Raw genomic sequence first — 12,600 nt, 5'->3', positions numbered from 1 at the left:
CCTATAGGTGAAACAACAATATGAACTAACCAATACCCTGGAGCTCGTGTCTCTAGCTGCATATGTATCAGAAGATGGTCTAGTCAGCCATCAGTGGAAAGAGAGGCCCATTGGTCTTGCAAACTTTATATGCCTCAGTACAGGGGAACGTCAGGGCCAAGAAGTGGGAGTGGGTGGGTAAGGGAGTTGTGGGGAGGGCATGGGGACTTTTGGGATAGCATTGGAAATGTAAATGAGAAAAATACCTAATTAAAAAAAAAAGAAAAAGAAAAAAGAAGGTGATGCAGTGAGGCAGCGTGCCACAGAGTACCTGTGCCGCTCCTTCCCTCCTCTCACAGACCCAACTTCCCAGTTACTCAATTCCCTGGCTTAATAAAGATTTGTTTGCAAGCTAATGTAGAGAGAATATCTTGTACTGAATGGAAGAAGCACAATGTTGGCCAAAGAGCTGAGGCAGGAGAAGGAGAGACAGACAGACAGCCAAGAGAGGATTCTGGAATTGACTGAGGGTGAAGATTTGCTCAGACACAGAAGACAGTCGTTTGACACTGAGGACCAAGTAACCAGTCATGTGGCATGATTTAGAATAGAAACATTGGGTGTCTAAGATATGAACTACTTGGGTAACGGAGCCAAAACCATTGGTCTAAGCATTTATTCATATATAAGAAGTCTCAGAGTCATTATTTCTGCAAACAAAGTGGACTGGTGGAAAACCAAGAAGTTACAGATGGCTTCTACTACTATACTAACTGTGGAAGGCAGTTTTTTACAGTCCAAAAACACTAATCCCAGCACTCAGGAGAGGAGGCAGCAGGATCTCTGTGAGTTTGAAGCTAGCCTGATCTACACTGTGAGTTCCAGGACAGTCAGGGTTATGTGGGTGGTGAGACCATGTTTGAAATAAACCAGAAAGCAAACCATACCAGGCAAAAAGACAGAACTGGGGTCTGGGAGTGGGTGTTGTGTCTACCTGCCAGTGACCTATAGGACAGCTCCGCAGATGAGCCACACCCTGTGCATAGCATGTCTTCTCTGCTACTACAGAGTCTGGAATGTGAGAAGATGTTCTTCTACAGCCTAGGAGCCTCAAGTTCAGAGATGGCAGGAAAAGGAAATACTTAATCCACCCCTTCCTGTTGGAAGAGGAAATGGGGCTCCAAAAGAAGGTGACTTAGCCAAGGCCTTTCAAAAGGTTAATGGAAGGTCAGCTACTCTCTCAGGCTTGGTGAGTCTCCATCATGTGCTGTCAGGCTTCAGGGAGACAGCAGACACAGCTGAGTTGTCATGACACCCAACATGGACTAGAGACCAGGGAAAGCTTCCAAAGTACGAGTGGAGCAGCAGCAGTGATGCCCACAGTGGGCCAGGTGGCTCAGCTGCAGGCTGGGAGCTGAGGCTGCTCTGCCTACCATTGATGTGGCCCTCCTTACCTTGAATTTTTACACTTACTTTTCAGGCCTTAACTAATAATGTATTTTCTACCCAACTCTATCTTGTTGGCATTGTTTGTTTGTTTGTCCTTCTGGTCTGAACTGTGTTTTTGAATGTGACAACCAAAATATATTTATCAACCTAGTGCTTGGAGGCTAATGTAAGTTCAATGCCAGATGGTAAGTTCAATGACAACCTGTCTCAACAGGCCAAACGAAAGTGAATTGTTTTATGTGAAAATAATTATTTGGGCCTATCACCGAATGTAGGCCTCATGTGTGCTAAGCATGTGCCTTACCAGCACCACCACTGCCCACTCTGTTTAATTCAGCTTTGACCTTGTACAAGCCAGGCTTCCTTCTCTGTGCACACTGGAGTCTACCAACCAAGAACTGCTACATCTTGTAAGAGTTTTCATCAGGTACAACATTCCTCCCTTACACAAAGCCAGCACAGTCAGGCCCCCACTCCCTCGCTCTCCCAAGCACTGTCTTATTTCCCCTTGCCCCACTGCACTCTGGAAGCTCACTTCTAGACGTTCTTTAAGTTACAGACCCCAGGAGCTGGAGAGACGGCTGAGCACTTACTACTTTTGCAGAGGACCCAGGTTGGGTTCCCAGCACCCATGTAACAGCTCGGAACTACCTCTAACTCCAGCTCCAAGGGATCCAACATCTTCTGCTCATCTGGGCTCTTTATGCCCCCATCCCTACACATACATAGTAAATCTTTGGGGGGAAAGGTTTCCTTGTATAAAACAGCTTACCTCTGCCTGTACCAAACAGAATTAAGACACAATCTCCCTTCCAGTTGGAGGTTCTATCTTTAAAACTTATTAAAGTAGGTGGTGGTAGGACACTGTCTTAGTTAAAGTTTTTATTGCTGTGATGAAATACCATGACCAAAGCAACTTGAGGAGAAAAAGGCTTATTTCAATTTATGCTTCCATGTGACAGTCTATCACTAAGTCAGGAGCCTGGAGGCAGAAGCTGATGCAAACGCCATGAGAAATGCTGCTTACTGGCTTGCTTCCCATGGCTTGCTCAGCCTGCTTTTTATAAAGCCCAGGGCCACCTGCTGAGGAATGACATAAAACTGTCCAGCATAGACTCACAGGCCATCCTAGTGCTCTAAAGACCGAAGCGAGGGAAGTGAGAGTCTGAAGCCAGTCTGGGCCACATAGCCATATACTGTCCCAATAAACAAGCAAGTGAAACTGCTTTGAAATCTCTAAGACCTTGGCACTAATGTTCAACCTATGTGCTGGCTAGTTTTATGTCAACTAGACACAAGCTGAAGTCATCTGAGAGGAAGAAACCTCAATTGAGAAAATTCTTCCTTAATATCTGGCTATAGGACAGACCTAGAAGGGCAGTTTTTATTAGTGACTGATATGGGCCTAGGCTACCCCATTGTGAATGGTGCCACCCCTGGACTGGTTGGGTTCTATAGGAAAGCAGGCGGAGCAAGCCATGATGAGCAAGCCAGTAAGTAGCCCCCTCCATGGCCTCTGAATCAGCTCCTGCCTCCAAGTCCCTACCTGGTTTGGATTCCTGCTTTGGTTTCCCCTAATGGACTGTGACTCTGCATGCAAGTCAAATCCCTTTTCTCTTCAAGCTACTTTTGGTCATGGTGTTTTACCATGGCAATAGAAACCCTGGCTAATATAACCAAATCAAACTGTGTCTTTCCTTGTGCCTTGGTTTCTCTTAAGAGACTGGAGAGATAACTCAGTAGTTAAGAGTATGTATCATTATTCTTCCAGAGGATCTGAGTTCGAGTCTCTGTGTTCCTATTGGGCACCTCACAGTCTTTTGTTAACTTCAGTTCTAGGGTGACCAAATGCCTCTAGTCTTCATGGGAAGCTGAACTCACATGCACATATACCTACAAACAGGCACATATACATATATATAATTTAAAATAAATCTCTAGAGGGGAAAAGTTGATAGTCTGGGGCCAACAAGATGGCTCAGTGGTTTTACCACATGTGTGCTCACACACAGACACACATACACACACCAAGTAAGTAATAGAAAATCTAAAAAGTTTTAAGTGTTGACAATTTTGAGCTTTTAACTATGGTTTAAATATTTTTGTCTTTTATACTTCTAATATATATGTCAAAACACTCTTTCCTTTTGATGTAGATTCTAATCTTCAAGCTCAGTTCCCAAGTACCAGGCAGGAGTTCCTGGACTACGTTGTGTGTGTGTGTGTGTGTGTGTGTGTGTGTGTGTGTTAGTGATTGCGGTGGTGGTTCTTGCCACAAGATGGATGGATATTTTTTCCCAATCTTTTTATTAGATATTTTCTTTATTTACATTTCAAATGCTATCCCGAAAGTTCCCTATACCCTCCCCCCACCCTGCTCCCCTACCCACCCACTCCCACTTCTTGGCCCTGGTGTTCCCCTGTACTGGGGGGCATATAAAGTTTGCAAGACCAAGGGGCCTCTCTTCCCAGTGATGGCTGACTAGGCCATCTTCTGCTACATATGAAAAAAAAAAAAGATGGATGGATATGGAAGTCAGGGAACAGGACAGCCTTGGGTCATGCCTCACACCTAGTTTGAGACAGTCTATGCTATTTACTACTGTGCACACTAGGCTAGCTAGGAAGCTTTGGGGAATCTCCTGCCCCTGCCTCCAGCCCTGGAGGAGCACTGGATGCCTCCACTGGCTTTCTGCCTCAATGTTTGTTATGGGAATTCTAACTCAGGCCCTCAGGCGCGTGTGACAGGTGCTTTATCCACTGGGCCATCTTCTCAGCCTTAGTGTTTTGAGTTTTAAAACTTGTTTTGAAAAATGCAGAACCCACACTTCATCAAGCTAGTAGGATGGACACCCAGATATCTACCACCTACAATCCCCAACTGCTATCATTCTGTCACCACATTGTGTACAGTCTTCACTTGTTGCACCTGTAACACTGTGACCCTTTGTCTTCTATACTCTGTATGTCGCCTAAGAATTGTTTTCTGAGAGGCTGGAGAGACAGCTCAGGAATTAAGAGCATTGGCTGCTCTTCCAGGGGGCTAGGGTTCCATTCCAATCACCCTTCTAGAGGCTTACAAGCTCACAACTGTCTATAATTCCAGTTTCAGCGAATCCAGCACTCTCTTCTAGCTTCCTAGGTATGCATGTGGCACACAGATAAACATGCAGGCAAAATACCCATACACCTCAAATGAAAATGAATATCTACTATAATAAACCTTAAAGAGAGGTGGAAAGAAAGAAAGAAAGAAAGAAAGGGAAGAAGAAAGAAAGAAAGGAAAAATAGATGTTTTCTAAGAAAGCAGAGTAAAAGAATATCAAGCTTGGGAAATTTAACATCAATCCAATATTATAATATATATAATGTATTTTTAAAAATTTGTTAACTCCTCAAATTTAGCAATTACTTCATTTCCCCTAACTCACTATCTCTCCCTGGCCCCGGGTTCTCATTAGACACAACTGTGGCTCATGTCTTTACTGCCCTGGAGCTGGGACATTACTTGCCTTTACTCTCTCTCGCCACTGACATTTTTGAGACCACTGCAGCTGTAGTAGAGGAGGCCTCCACTCAGGTTTGCCTGGCTGCTCTTCATTTGATGTTGTCACTTCTCACCACCATTCTCAGCTGTGCACTCACCAGGGAGAGATTCAGCTGAGAGGAGTTTCTCTCTTTCACCGTGGAAAGCACCATGAAGCAGCACTGATGGGAGGTCCTGCTGTATGCCTGGCTCCGAGGCTCAACATCAATAACAACCACAACAGCCTATGGCACCTTCTGGAGCAGAGCCAGCCCAGCTCAGTTCCCCACCTGTGAGTGCACCTCCACAGACCAAAATAGTCTCAGAGCCCCGTAATCCAGTACAGGTCTCTGTTCCTTAGTTTCTTCAAATGCCTTGTGCTCAACTCACAGACTGTGGTAATGGATGTTACAACCTCAACTGGTGCAACTCAGTGTGAGCTCCATCATGTCAAAATGCACTCTGCCCAAACATCTCAGGTAGTGTGTGTGTGTGTGTGTGTATGTGTGGTGTGTGTATGTGCTTCTGCATGTGTGTATGTGCATGCACAAGTGTGTAGAAGTCAGAGATAGACACCAAATGTCTTCCTCAGTCATTCTCCCTCATATTTCTTTCAACCATGACTCTCACTGAACCTGACACTCACTAATTTGGCTAGCTTGTTGGGGAGAAAACCTCATGGACTATCCTTGTCTCCAGCACTGGGGTTACAAATGAGTGTACCATGCCGGGCTTTTTCCATGGGTGCTGGGGATCTAACTCAAATCTTCACACTTGTGCAGCAAGCAGTATACCCACTGAAGCACCTCCACAGCCTGTGGAACACTGTCCTGCTGTTTATCTCGTCATTTCCAGACTCACTCAAGAGCTCTGCCCAAAAGTCCATCTTACCACTGCATGCTGAATTATTAGGAGACTCTTGTCTCTGTCCATGCTGCAGGGAACACTGGGATGTCCCTGTGTGTTCAGAAGGGACACAGTCATGAGACTTGAAGCTGGTGGGAGAATTGGCATCCTAGCTATAAGCATGGAGACCCTGCACAGTATCAGCACCTCTCTGTCTGAGAATGTGTGTGTGTGTGTGTGTGTGTGCGTGCAGGGGTTGCTCTTCTGCTGCTCACCCTGCCACCTGCCTTTCCTGACCTTCTGTTCCTTCTGTTGCCACTCCCACACTGGTCTGGTCACACTCTTTCAATCTGTCAAAATCACTGAAGACACAGCCATTACACTACATGGCCAAGCCATTATATCCTAAACAGTGCTCTAAGCTACTGGTTGAGTGAGTTGAGTGTGGAAAGACAGCCATAGTGTGTTGTGGAGTAAATAATAATAATAATAATAATAATAATAATAATAATAATGTAGGCTTAGCAAATAGGATAGATGGCAAACCCCACTTATGTTAAACTAGCAATTAAACATACGGAAGACAAGTCTAGCTACTCAGAAGGCTGAGGCAGGAGGGTTTCAAGGTAAAAGCCTTCTTGGGCTACAGAATGAGTTCAAAGGCCCTGCCTTGAAATTTAAGACATGAAAAGAGGTCTGAGAAGACAGCTCAGGGGGTGCTTATGCAGCATATGAAGGGCCTACATTCAATCCTGCATACTACAAAAAACCGATAAATCAAAATAAATGAAAGGAAGCACTTGCTTATGGGTTCTGTTATCTGGCATTATCAGAAATTCCCAGGTAACACCCTTTCCCTGTCAGCCAGCACTTGCTTTGTAAGTCTCCCTGTAGGAGCAGCCTGCCATAGTGCCTGCTGTGGTAGGTCAGGCTCCTCTGGGGATGCCTGGACAATGGCAGCATGCACCTGTAATAATGACACTAGGCTGTAAGTGTGGGGATAAAATCTTTACCTTGTTGTTGGACCCACACTGTGATGGTGGCTTTTGTCAACTGGACACAACCTAGAGTCATCTGGGAAGTGTCTCAATGAGGAACTGTCTAGACCAAGTTGGCCTGTAGACATGTCTTGATTGTGCTAACTGAAACAGGAAGAAGCACTCATGGTGGGTGGCACCATTCCCTAGGCAGGGGATCCTGCACTGTGTAAGATGGAGAAAAAGAGCTGAGCGCTAACACGCAGGAATTCATCCATTGCTCCCTGCTCTTGATGATGAGTTTAATGACACTGGCTGCTTCAAGTTCTTGCCACCTTAATGTCCTTGCTATGACAAACTCTAATCCAAAATTCTAACCTAAAAATAACCCTTTTTCCCTTAAATTGCTTTTGTCAGAGTACTTTATCATAGCAACAGAAATGAAACAAATATACACAATGGGGAGAAAGCTATGAAGGGCTTCTGGAAAGTTCTCAGTGGTTATGGCTTCATGTGGCATAACAGGGCCTGGTAATCACAAATTTGGAAGTACCTCTCCCTGAGATGGACACAGGCTCTCTGCTCCCCACCCCCAGCCCTCTAGATACAATAGACAGGCCACCTATATGCAGTCTGGACAATGATGCACAGGGCATGGGGGCTCTGAAAAGACTATTGGGGTGGAGAGATGGCCACTGACCTGGTGCAAGCCTACCATACCTGTGTTCAGTCTTTGGATCTCACAGTTGAAGGAGAGAACTGACTCCTGAAAGCTAACCTTTGACCTCCACACATGTGAACAGTGACACACTTGTACTGCCCCTCACACACACAAATAATAATAAAGAAAAATTTAATTTTAAAACTTTAATTTTAGACATTTTGGATTCATTCTTGATTCCTAAAGAAACCACTTCCTCAGATGGAGACTGAGTCTCCCACAACAACACTTATAGCATGGGCCCAGGTACTGGGTTCAAACTCTCTAGAAAGAGCTACCCTGTGTTAGAGTTGGAAAACTGGTCAGAGCCCTATGGAGGTCTCTTATCCAGCATAAGGGAACCCTGTCTCTGCCACAGTCCCCAGCCTCAATCCCCCAGTCCCCACAGTCCCCCAGCCTACTGCCCTGCTCACAGCTGCTCCTCCAAGCCTGCTCCTCTCACAAGCGGCTGTGTCTCAGTACTAAACAGGAACCTCTGCCTGTCTTTCCTGTTCCCACCGTCCGTTCTGCTGTTCCAGAGCCCTGTCACCTCCTGACACACTACATGCTTTTTAATTTGGCTCTCTAGCAGCCCCGAATGTCCTGAAACTCACTATGGAGGCCAGCCTGGCGTCCAACTCTGAGATCTGCTTGTACCTGCCTCTGGAGTGCTGAGATTAAAAATGGGCACCATCAAGTCCCGCCTATGTGCTTATTTATCAACTACTTCATCTTCAGCACCTGGGAGTATGTGGCATGGACCATGGCACCTTGGGGACACACCTCTGGTTCCAGCAGCCAGCCCAGTCATTCCTCATAAGAAAGTATACCATGGACGAATGTGGTGATTCATGCCTTTGATCCCAACACTTGAGAGGCAAAGGCAGGTGGATCTCTGTGAGTTCAAGGCCAGGTTTGCCTACCTAGTGAATTCTAAGCCAACCAAGGCCACATAGTGATACTATCTCTCAAAAAGAAAAAGAAAACAAACAAAAAAGTATAACATAGTACACATCAGGCAGTTGGGAAACAGGAGCATCATGAATTCATGGCTAGCCTGGGCTACAGGGTAGGTTCTGGTGTTGGAAAAGAAGAGTAGAAAGAAGGAGGAGGAGCAGAAGGAGGACCCCAATCACCTGACTATTTTTAAAGGAAGGAACCCCCAATTCACATCATCACATGGAATCTCCTGATTGTATCAGTGCTGGCTGCTCACTGAATCTTCCCACAGCACCATACAAGGCAGCACACAGGGGCTGAGAGAGCACGCCTCCAGCATGCCAGTCTGCAACTCAAAGCCACCAAGGAACTGAAGTTCACAGGATGTGATGGAAAGCAAAAGGCTGGCATGTTCCGGCGGCAGCAGCAGAGGGGTTGGGGGGGTGCAAAGCCTCTATGCAGATGCAGATCCCTTCTGCTCCAACTCAGGCCTCACTTGCTTCATGCCGAGCTGGTATATTTAGCCATGCCTAGCGTTTCTTCTGTGCCTGTGCAGATGGCAGCTCTCAGGGCTTCTTTCTGCTGTGGCAGGCAAGTAGCACCACTGTCTCTCTCTCTCCCCCTTTGCAGGGAAATAACTCCAAGGGGAAATTGACTGTGAAGCCTTAAGGAGAGCCCTCTCAAGATGTGGAGAAAAGGCAGGAAAGAAATATAATCAGGTGCTCACAGTGGGGAACGTGAAGCGCTGGCAGAGCGGCAGGGGCTGCAACTGAGCATGTGCACCAAAGACTGCTACTAACGCTGAGGGCAGGAGAAGCCTGGCGGGAGGGGGCCTCTGCTGTCCACTGTGCAGGCTGCTGGGAGCCTGCCAAAGAGGAAAAGGTATCAACTTAACAGAAGGTGCCAGGCGCTTCACCATGGGCAAACAATGCTCTCCAGCTCAAAGGGCACACAGCACTCTGGGACCTGGTGTGGGTGTAGGACTATAAGCGATGGAACATGGCTAAGATCCCAGCTGAAAGAAAATGAGGGTATGTTTTATCCAGACTGATCCCAAGCATGGGGCTGTTGGTAGGTTCAAAAGCAAATTGTGAGCCAGGTGTGGAGGTGCTAGCAGGAAAACCCTGCCCGTGAGGCTATCTGGGACTACATAGTAAAAAAGACGAGGAGGAGAGCTGCGAGAAGAGAAGAAAGGGATTGGGAGAAGTCAGTGGGTAAAGGCACTAGCCGTGTAAGCCTGGTTACCTGAGTTCATCCCCCAGAACCCACATAAAGGTGGAAGGAGAACCGAGTTCTAAGGTTGACTTCTCAGGTCTTGTATGAGCTACAGCGCGCGCGTGCGCGCGTACATGCGTACACACACACACACACACACACACACACACACACACACAGAGAGAACAGACTATATGTGTGTAATTTGTGCAAGTGTACATAGACCCTTTTTACCTAGCATGTGAGGTAGGAGGCTCCCAGCTCCTTCCCTGCTTGAGCAAATAAAAAAAACTGTGAACACAGAGCAGGTTTCTTGGACAGAATTCCCAGGTCCTTTCTCTTTCTGTCATTCACATTTCAGCAACCATAAGTCAGGGAAGGTGAAGGCCCTGTCTGAGGCTATGAATCCGCAGGCCCATAGCTGAGTGATACAGTTGAACAATGGGGCATGATCTACTTAGCAATTTGACTTTCGCCTGCAGTCTCTCCAGAATGTTGCTTCTATACAACAAGGAGAAATGATGTATTCATTCATTTTAATTATTAAAGCTGTCCCCTCAGAACAGTGGTTCTCAACCTTCCTAATACTTTGACCCTTAATACAGTTCTTTATGTTGTGGTGACCCTCAACCATAAAATTATCTCACTGCTACTTCATAACTGTAATTTTGCTACTGTTATGAATTGTAATATAAATATCTGTGTTTTCCCAATGGTCATTTGACCCACAGGTTGAGAACCACTGCCTTAGACTAAACTCTACTTGTCAAACCCTATCCCACATTTTAGCCCAGGCCCACGATGCACCTCCTGGTCCACTCCACTGTCTTCTCATTCAGTGTCTCAAATCATTCCATGATCTCCTATGCACACTGTGCTGGCACTGAGCTCCTGAAGCCCAGCCTCTTGCCAGCTGTAAAGGCTTTCTTGCCCGTGTGCTCTTGTGCAGTCTGTGCATGATACTCTCCCCCCTGACATCCTGCTGTCCACTTCCCCCTCTGATTTTATTTATTTTTGTTATGGTTGTTTTGAAAAGGGTTTCCCTATGTCTCCCTGGCTGACCTTCCTAGGGACCTTCCTGCTCTGTCTCTGAACAGTGCAATTATAAACGTGCGCTACCACACCCAGCTCCCTCTTCTGTTTCCTTCAGAGAGCTTTCTGATATCTGAAATGGTCTTATTTTATCCTGCCTTTTTCTATCTCACCTGGAACATAAACTGGTTAAGAACAGGCACTTTGTGTGCTTGTTGATTTCCATGTCTGTGATGGAAAGAACAGACAAGGCTCAAGAATGCACTGCCAGGAAGCGCCTGTGGAAGGGGAGTCTGGGGCATAGTATTACTGGAAACACACTGGTGGTCATTGACCCCCGTCAGCTGCAGCACCAACATGGCTCTGAGCTGCAGATACTCAGCTGTCTGGATGTTCTGCTGCCGGAGTCACCGTGATCTTCAGAATACCTCACAAGCCAAGGTACACATATACAAGCAGGTGTGGATGGGGTTACTCCCTGCCTGCCCTCAGCCCCTCAAGGCTCTTTTCTAGTATTAATGGCCAGAGACAAATTCTATTCTTTTCTAGAAAGCCTCCATGGATCTGCCAGGCTTGGCCTCCCCTCTTAGCCCCTTCTTCAATTAGAGTGATCGGATGCTAGCTGACCCACCCATAAACACAGATGTGTGGCCCACACTCTGTGTATCAAAATGTGTGAGGTGAGGGAAGGCAAGATGGCTCAGTGGGTAAAGTGCTTGCTGCATGGGTCTGATGACTGAGTTCAATGCCAGGAGCCCACACAGAGGAGGGAACTGACCCCTCAGAGTTGTCCTCTGATCTCTCAGATGCTTCATGAGAAGAGCGCAGGTCAAAGAAAGTAGGTGTTAGAAAGAGCCTGACTGAGGGAGGGCCCTACAACAGCAGACCCTGACTTTGTGAGAGCCCCCAATACAAACTGAGGCCAGGCCCTACCTGTGTGTGCTCCCCAGTGGCATCCTCATGCTTGCCAATCACATCTTCTTGTGATTCAAAATCTTCTGAACAGTCCAGAGGTGGTTCAATTTGGAGACGAGAGCCAGCTTCAGTTCTGATCTGCACAGATTTCTGGACATAGAAATTCAGTGTTAAAATAAGAACAGACACAATTCTGCTCAAGGACAGGAACGAGCCAAGCCTAGCTGGCCACAAAAATGGCATTCAAGGGTGCTGAGCCTGAGCGGGACAGGATTTGGGTGAATTGTTGTTGCTGTTGTTTATAAAGATCAGGTTTCTTTATGTAGTCTAGGCAGTCCTCAAGCTAGTGATCCTCCTGTCTCAGCCTCCTAAGTACTAGGATTACAACTGTGGCCACTGCCCCCATCTCAGCAGTTGTGACTTCACAGGGTCATATTACCTTTGCTTGTTTCTTCCTTATACTTGTAAAGTGTGTAGAAAATGTCAGACTTTTAATGATTATTTTTCTGCAGAATTTTTGTAAGTGTTAAGCATTTCCCCAAAAGCCATAAGAGTTAACTGACCTCATGTTTGGGAAAGCCTGGCTGACGCACTGTAGATATGCTAACACGAAATGGACAGAATCCTTGTAAAGCTTTTTGAACTATACAAGCTGTCCTTGCTGCAGCCTCCCTCCTATCAAGAATTCTTTGCATCTTTGAGAAAGGAATACCTGTGCTAGGTCTTAGGGGCTAGGGATCACTCCAGAATCTCCCACCTCCACACAGCCCATCACTATGCATCTAGGAAGGACCAAAGGGCCCATATGAACAACAAAAGGAGTGGGTCACATGGAATGATGCCAGTGCCCCAAGCCCAGCTCACCTGGCCTTCCGAGTTAACAAGGAAACGCTCCCCTAACGCCCCCAGATGTTGCAACATCAGATCACATAGAAGGCTTTTAACACTTTTGACTTTTATCCTGAGTACAGAGGTGATGGCAGCTCCAGCCATTGGGGGGGGGGGGGGGGGGGGGGGGGAAA

General features: G+C 46.5%; 1 protein-coding gene across 5 annotated transcripts in view; it reads right to left on the bottom strand.

Moving 5' to 3' along the window:
* The window catches only part of Kiaa0556 (KIAA0556 ortholog), a 169,960-nt gene that overhangs the window by 93,130 nt on the left and 64,230 nt on the right, over positions 1-12,600 (bottom strand). For all 5 annotated transcript variants that reach the window (XM_021167737.2, XM_021167736.2, XM_029479630.1 and 2 more), the window contains one exon: positions 11,597-11,728. In XM_021167737.2, the coding sequence (XP_021023396.1) occupies positions 11,597-11,728 (132 nt within the window). The remainder of the gene's footprint in view (positions 1-11,596; positions 11,729-12,600) is intronic.

Source organism: Mus caroli, chromosome 7 (assembly GCF_900094665.2).
Source record: "Mus caroli chromosome 7, CAROLI_EIJ_v1.1, whole genome shotgun sequence".
NCBI lineage: Eukaryota > Metazoa > Chordata > Mammalia > Rodentia > Muridae > Mus > Mus caroli.
This window is presented reverse-complemented; position numbering and strand designations above follow the sequence as displayed.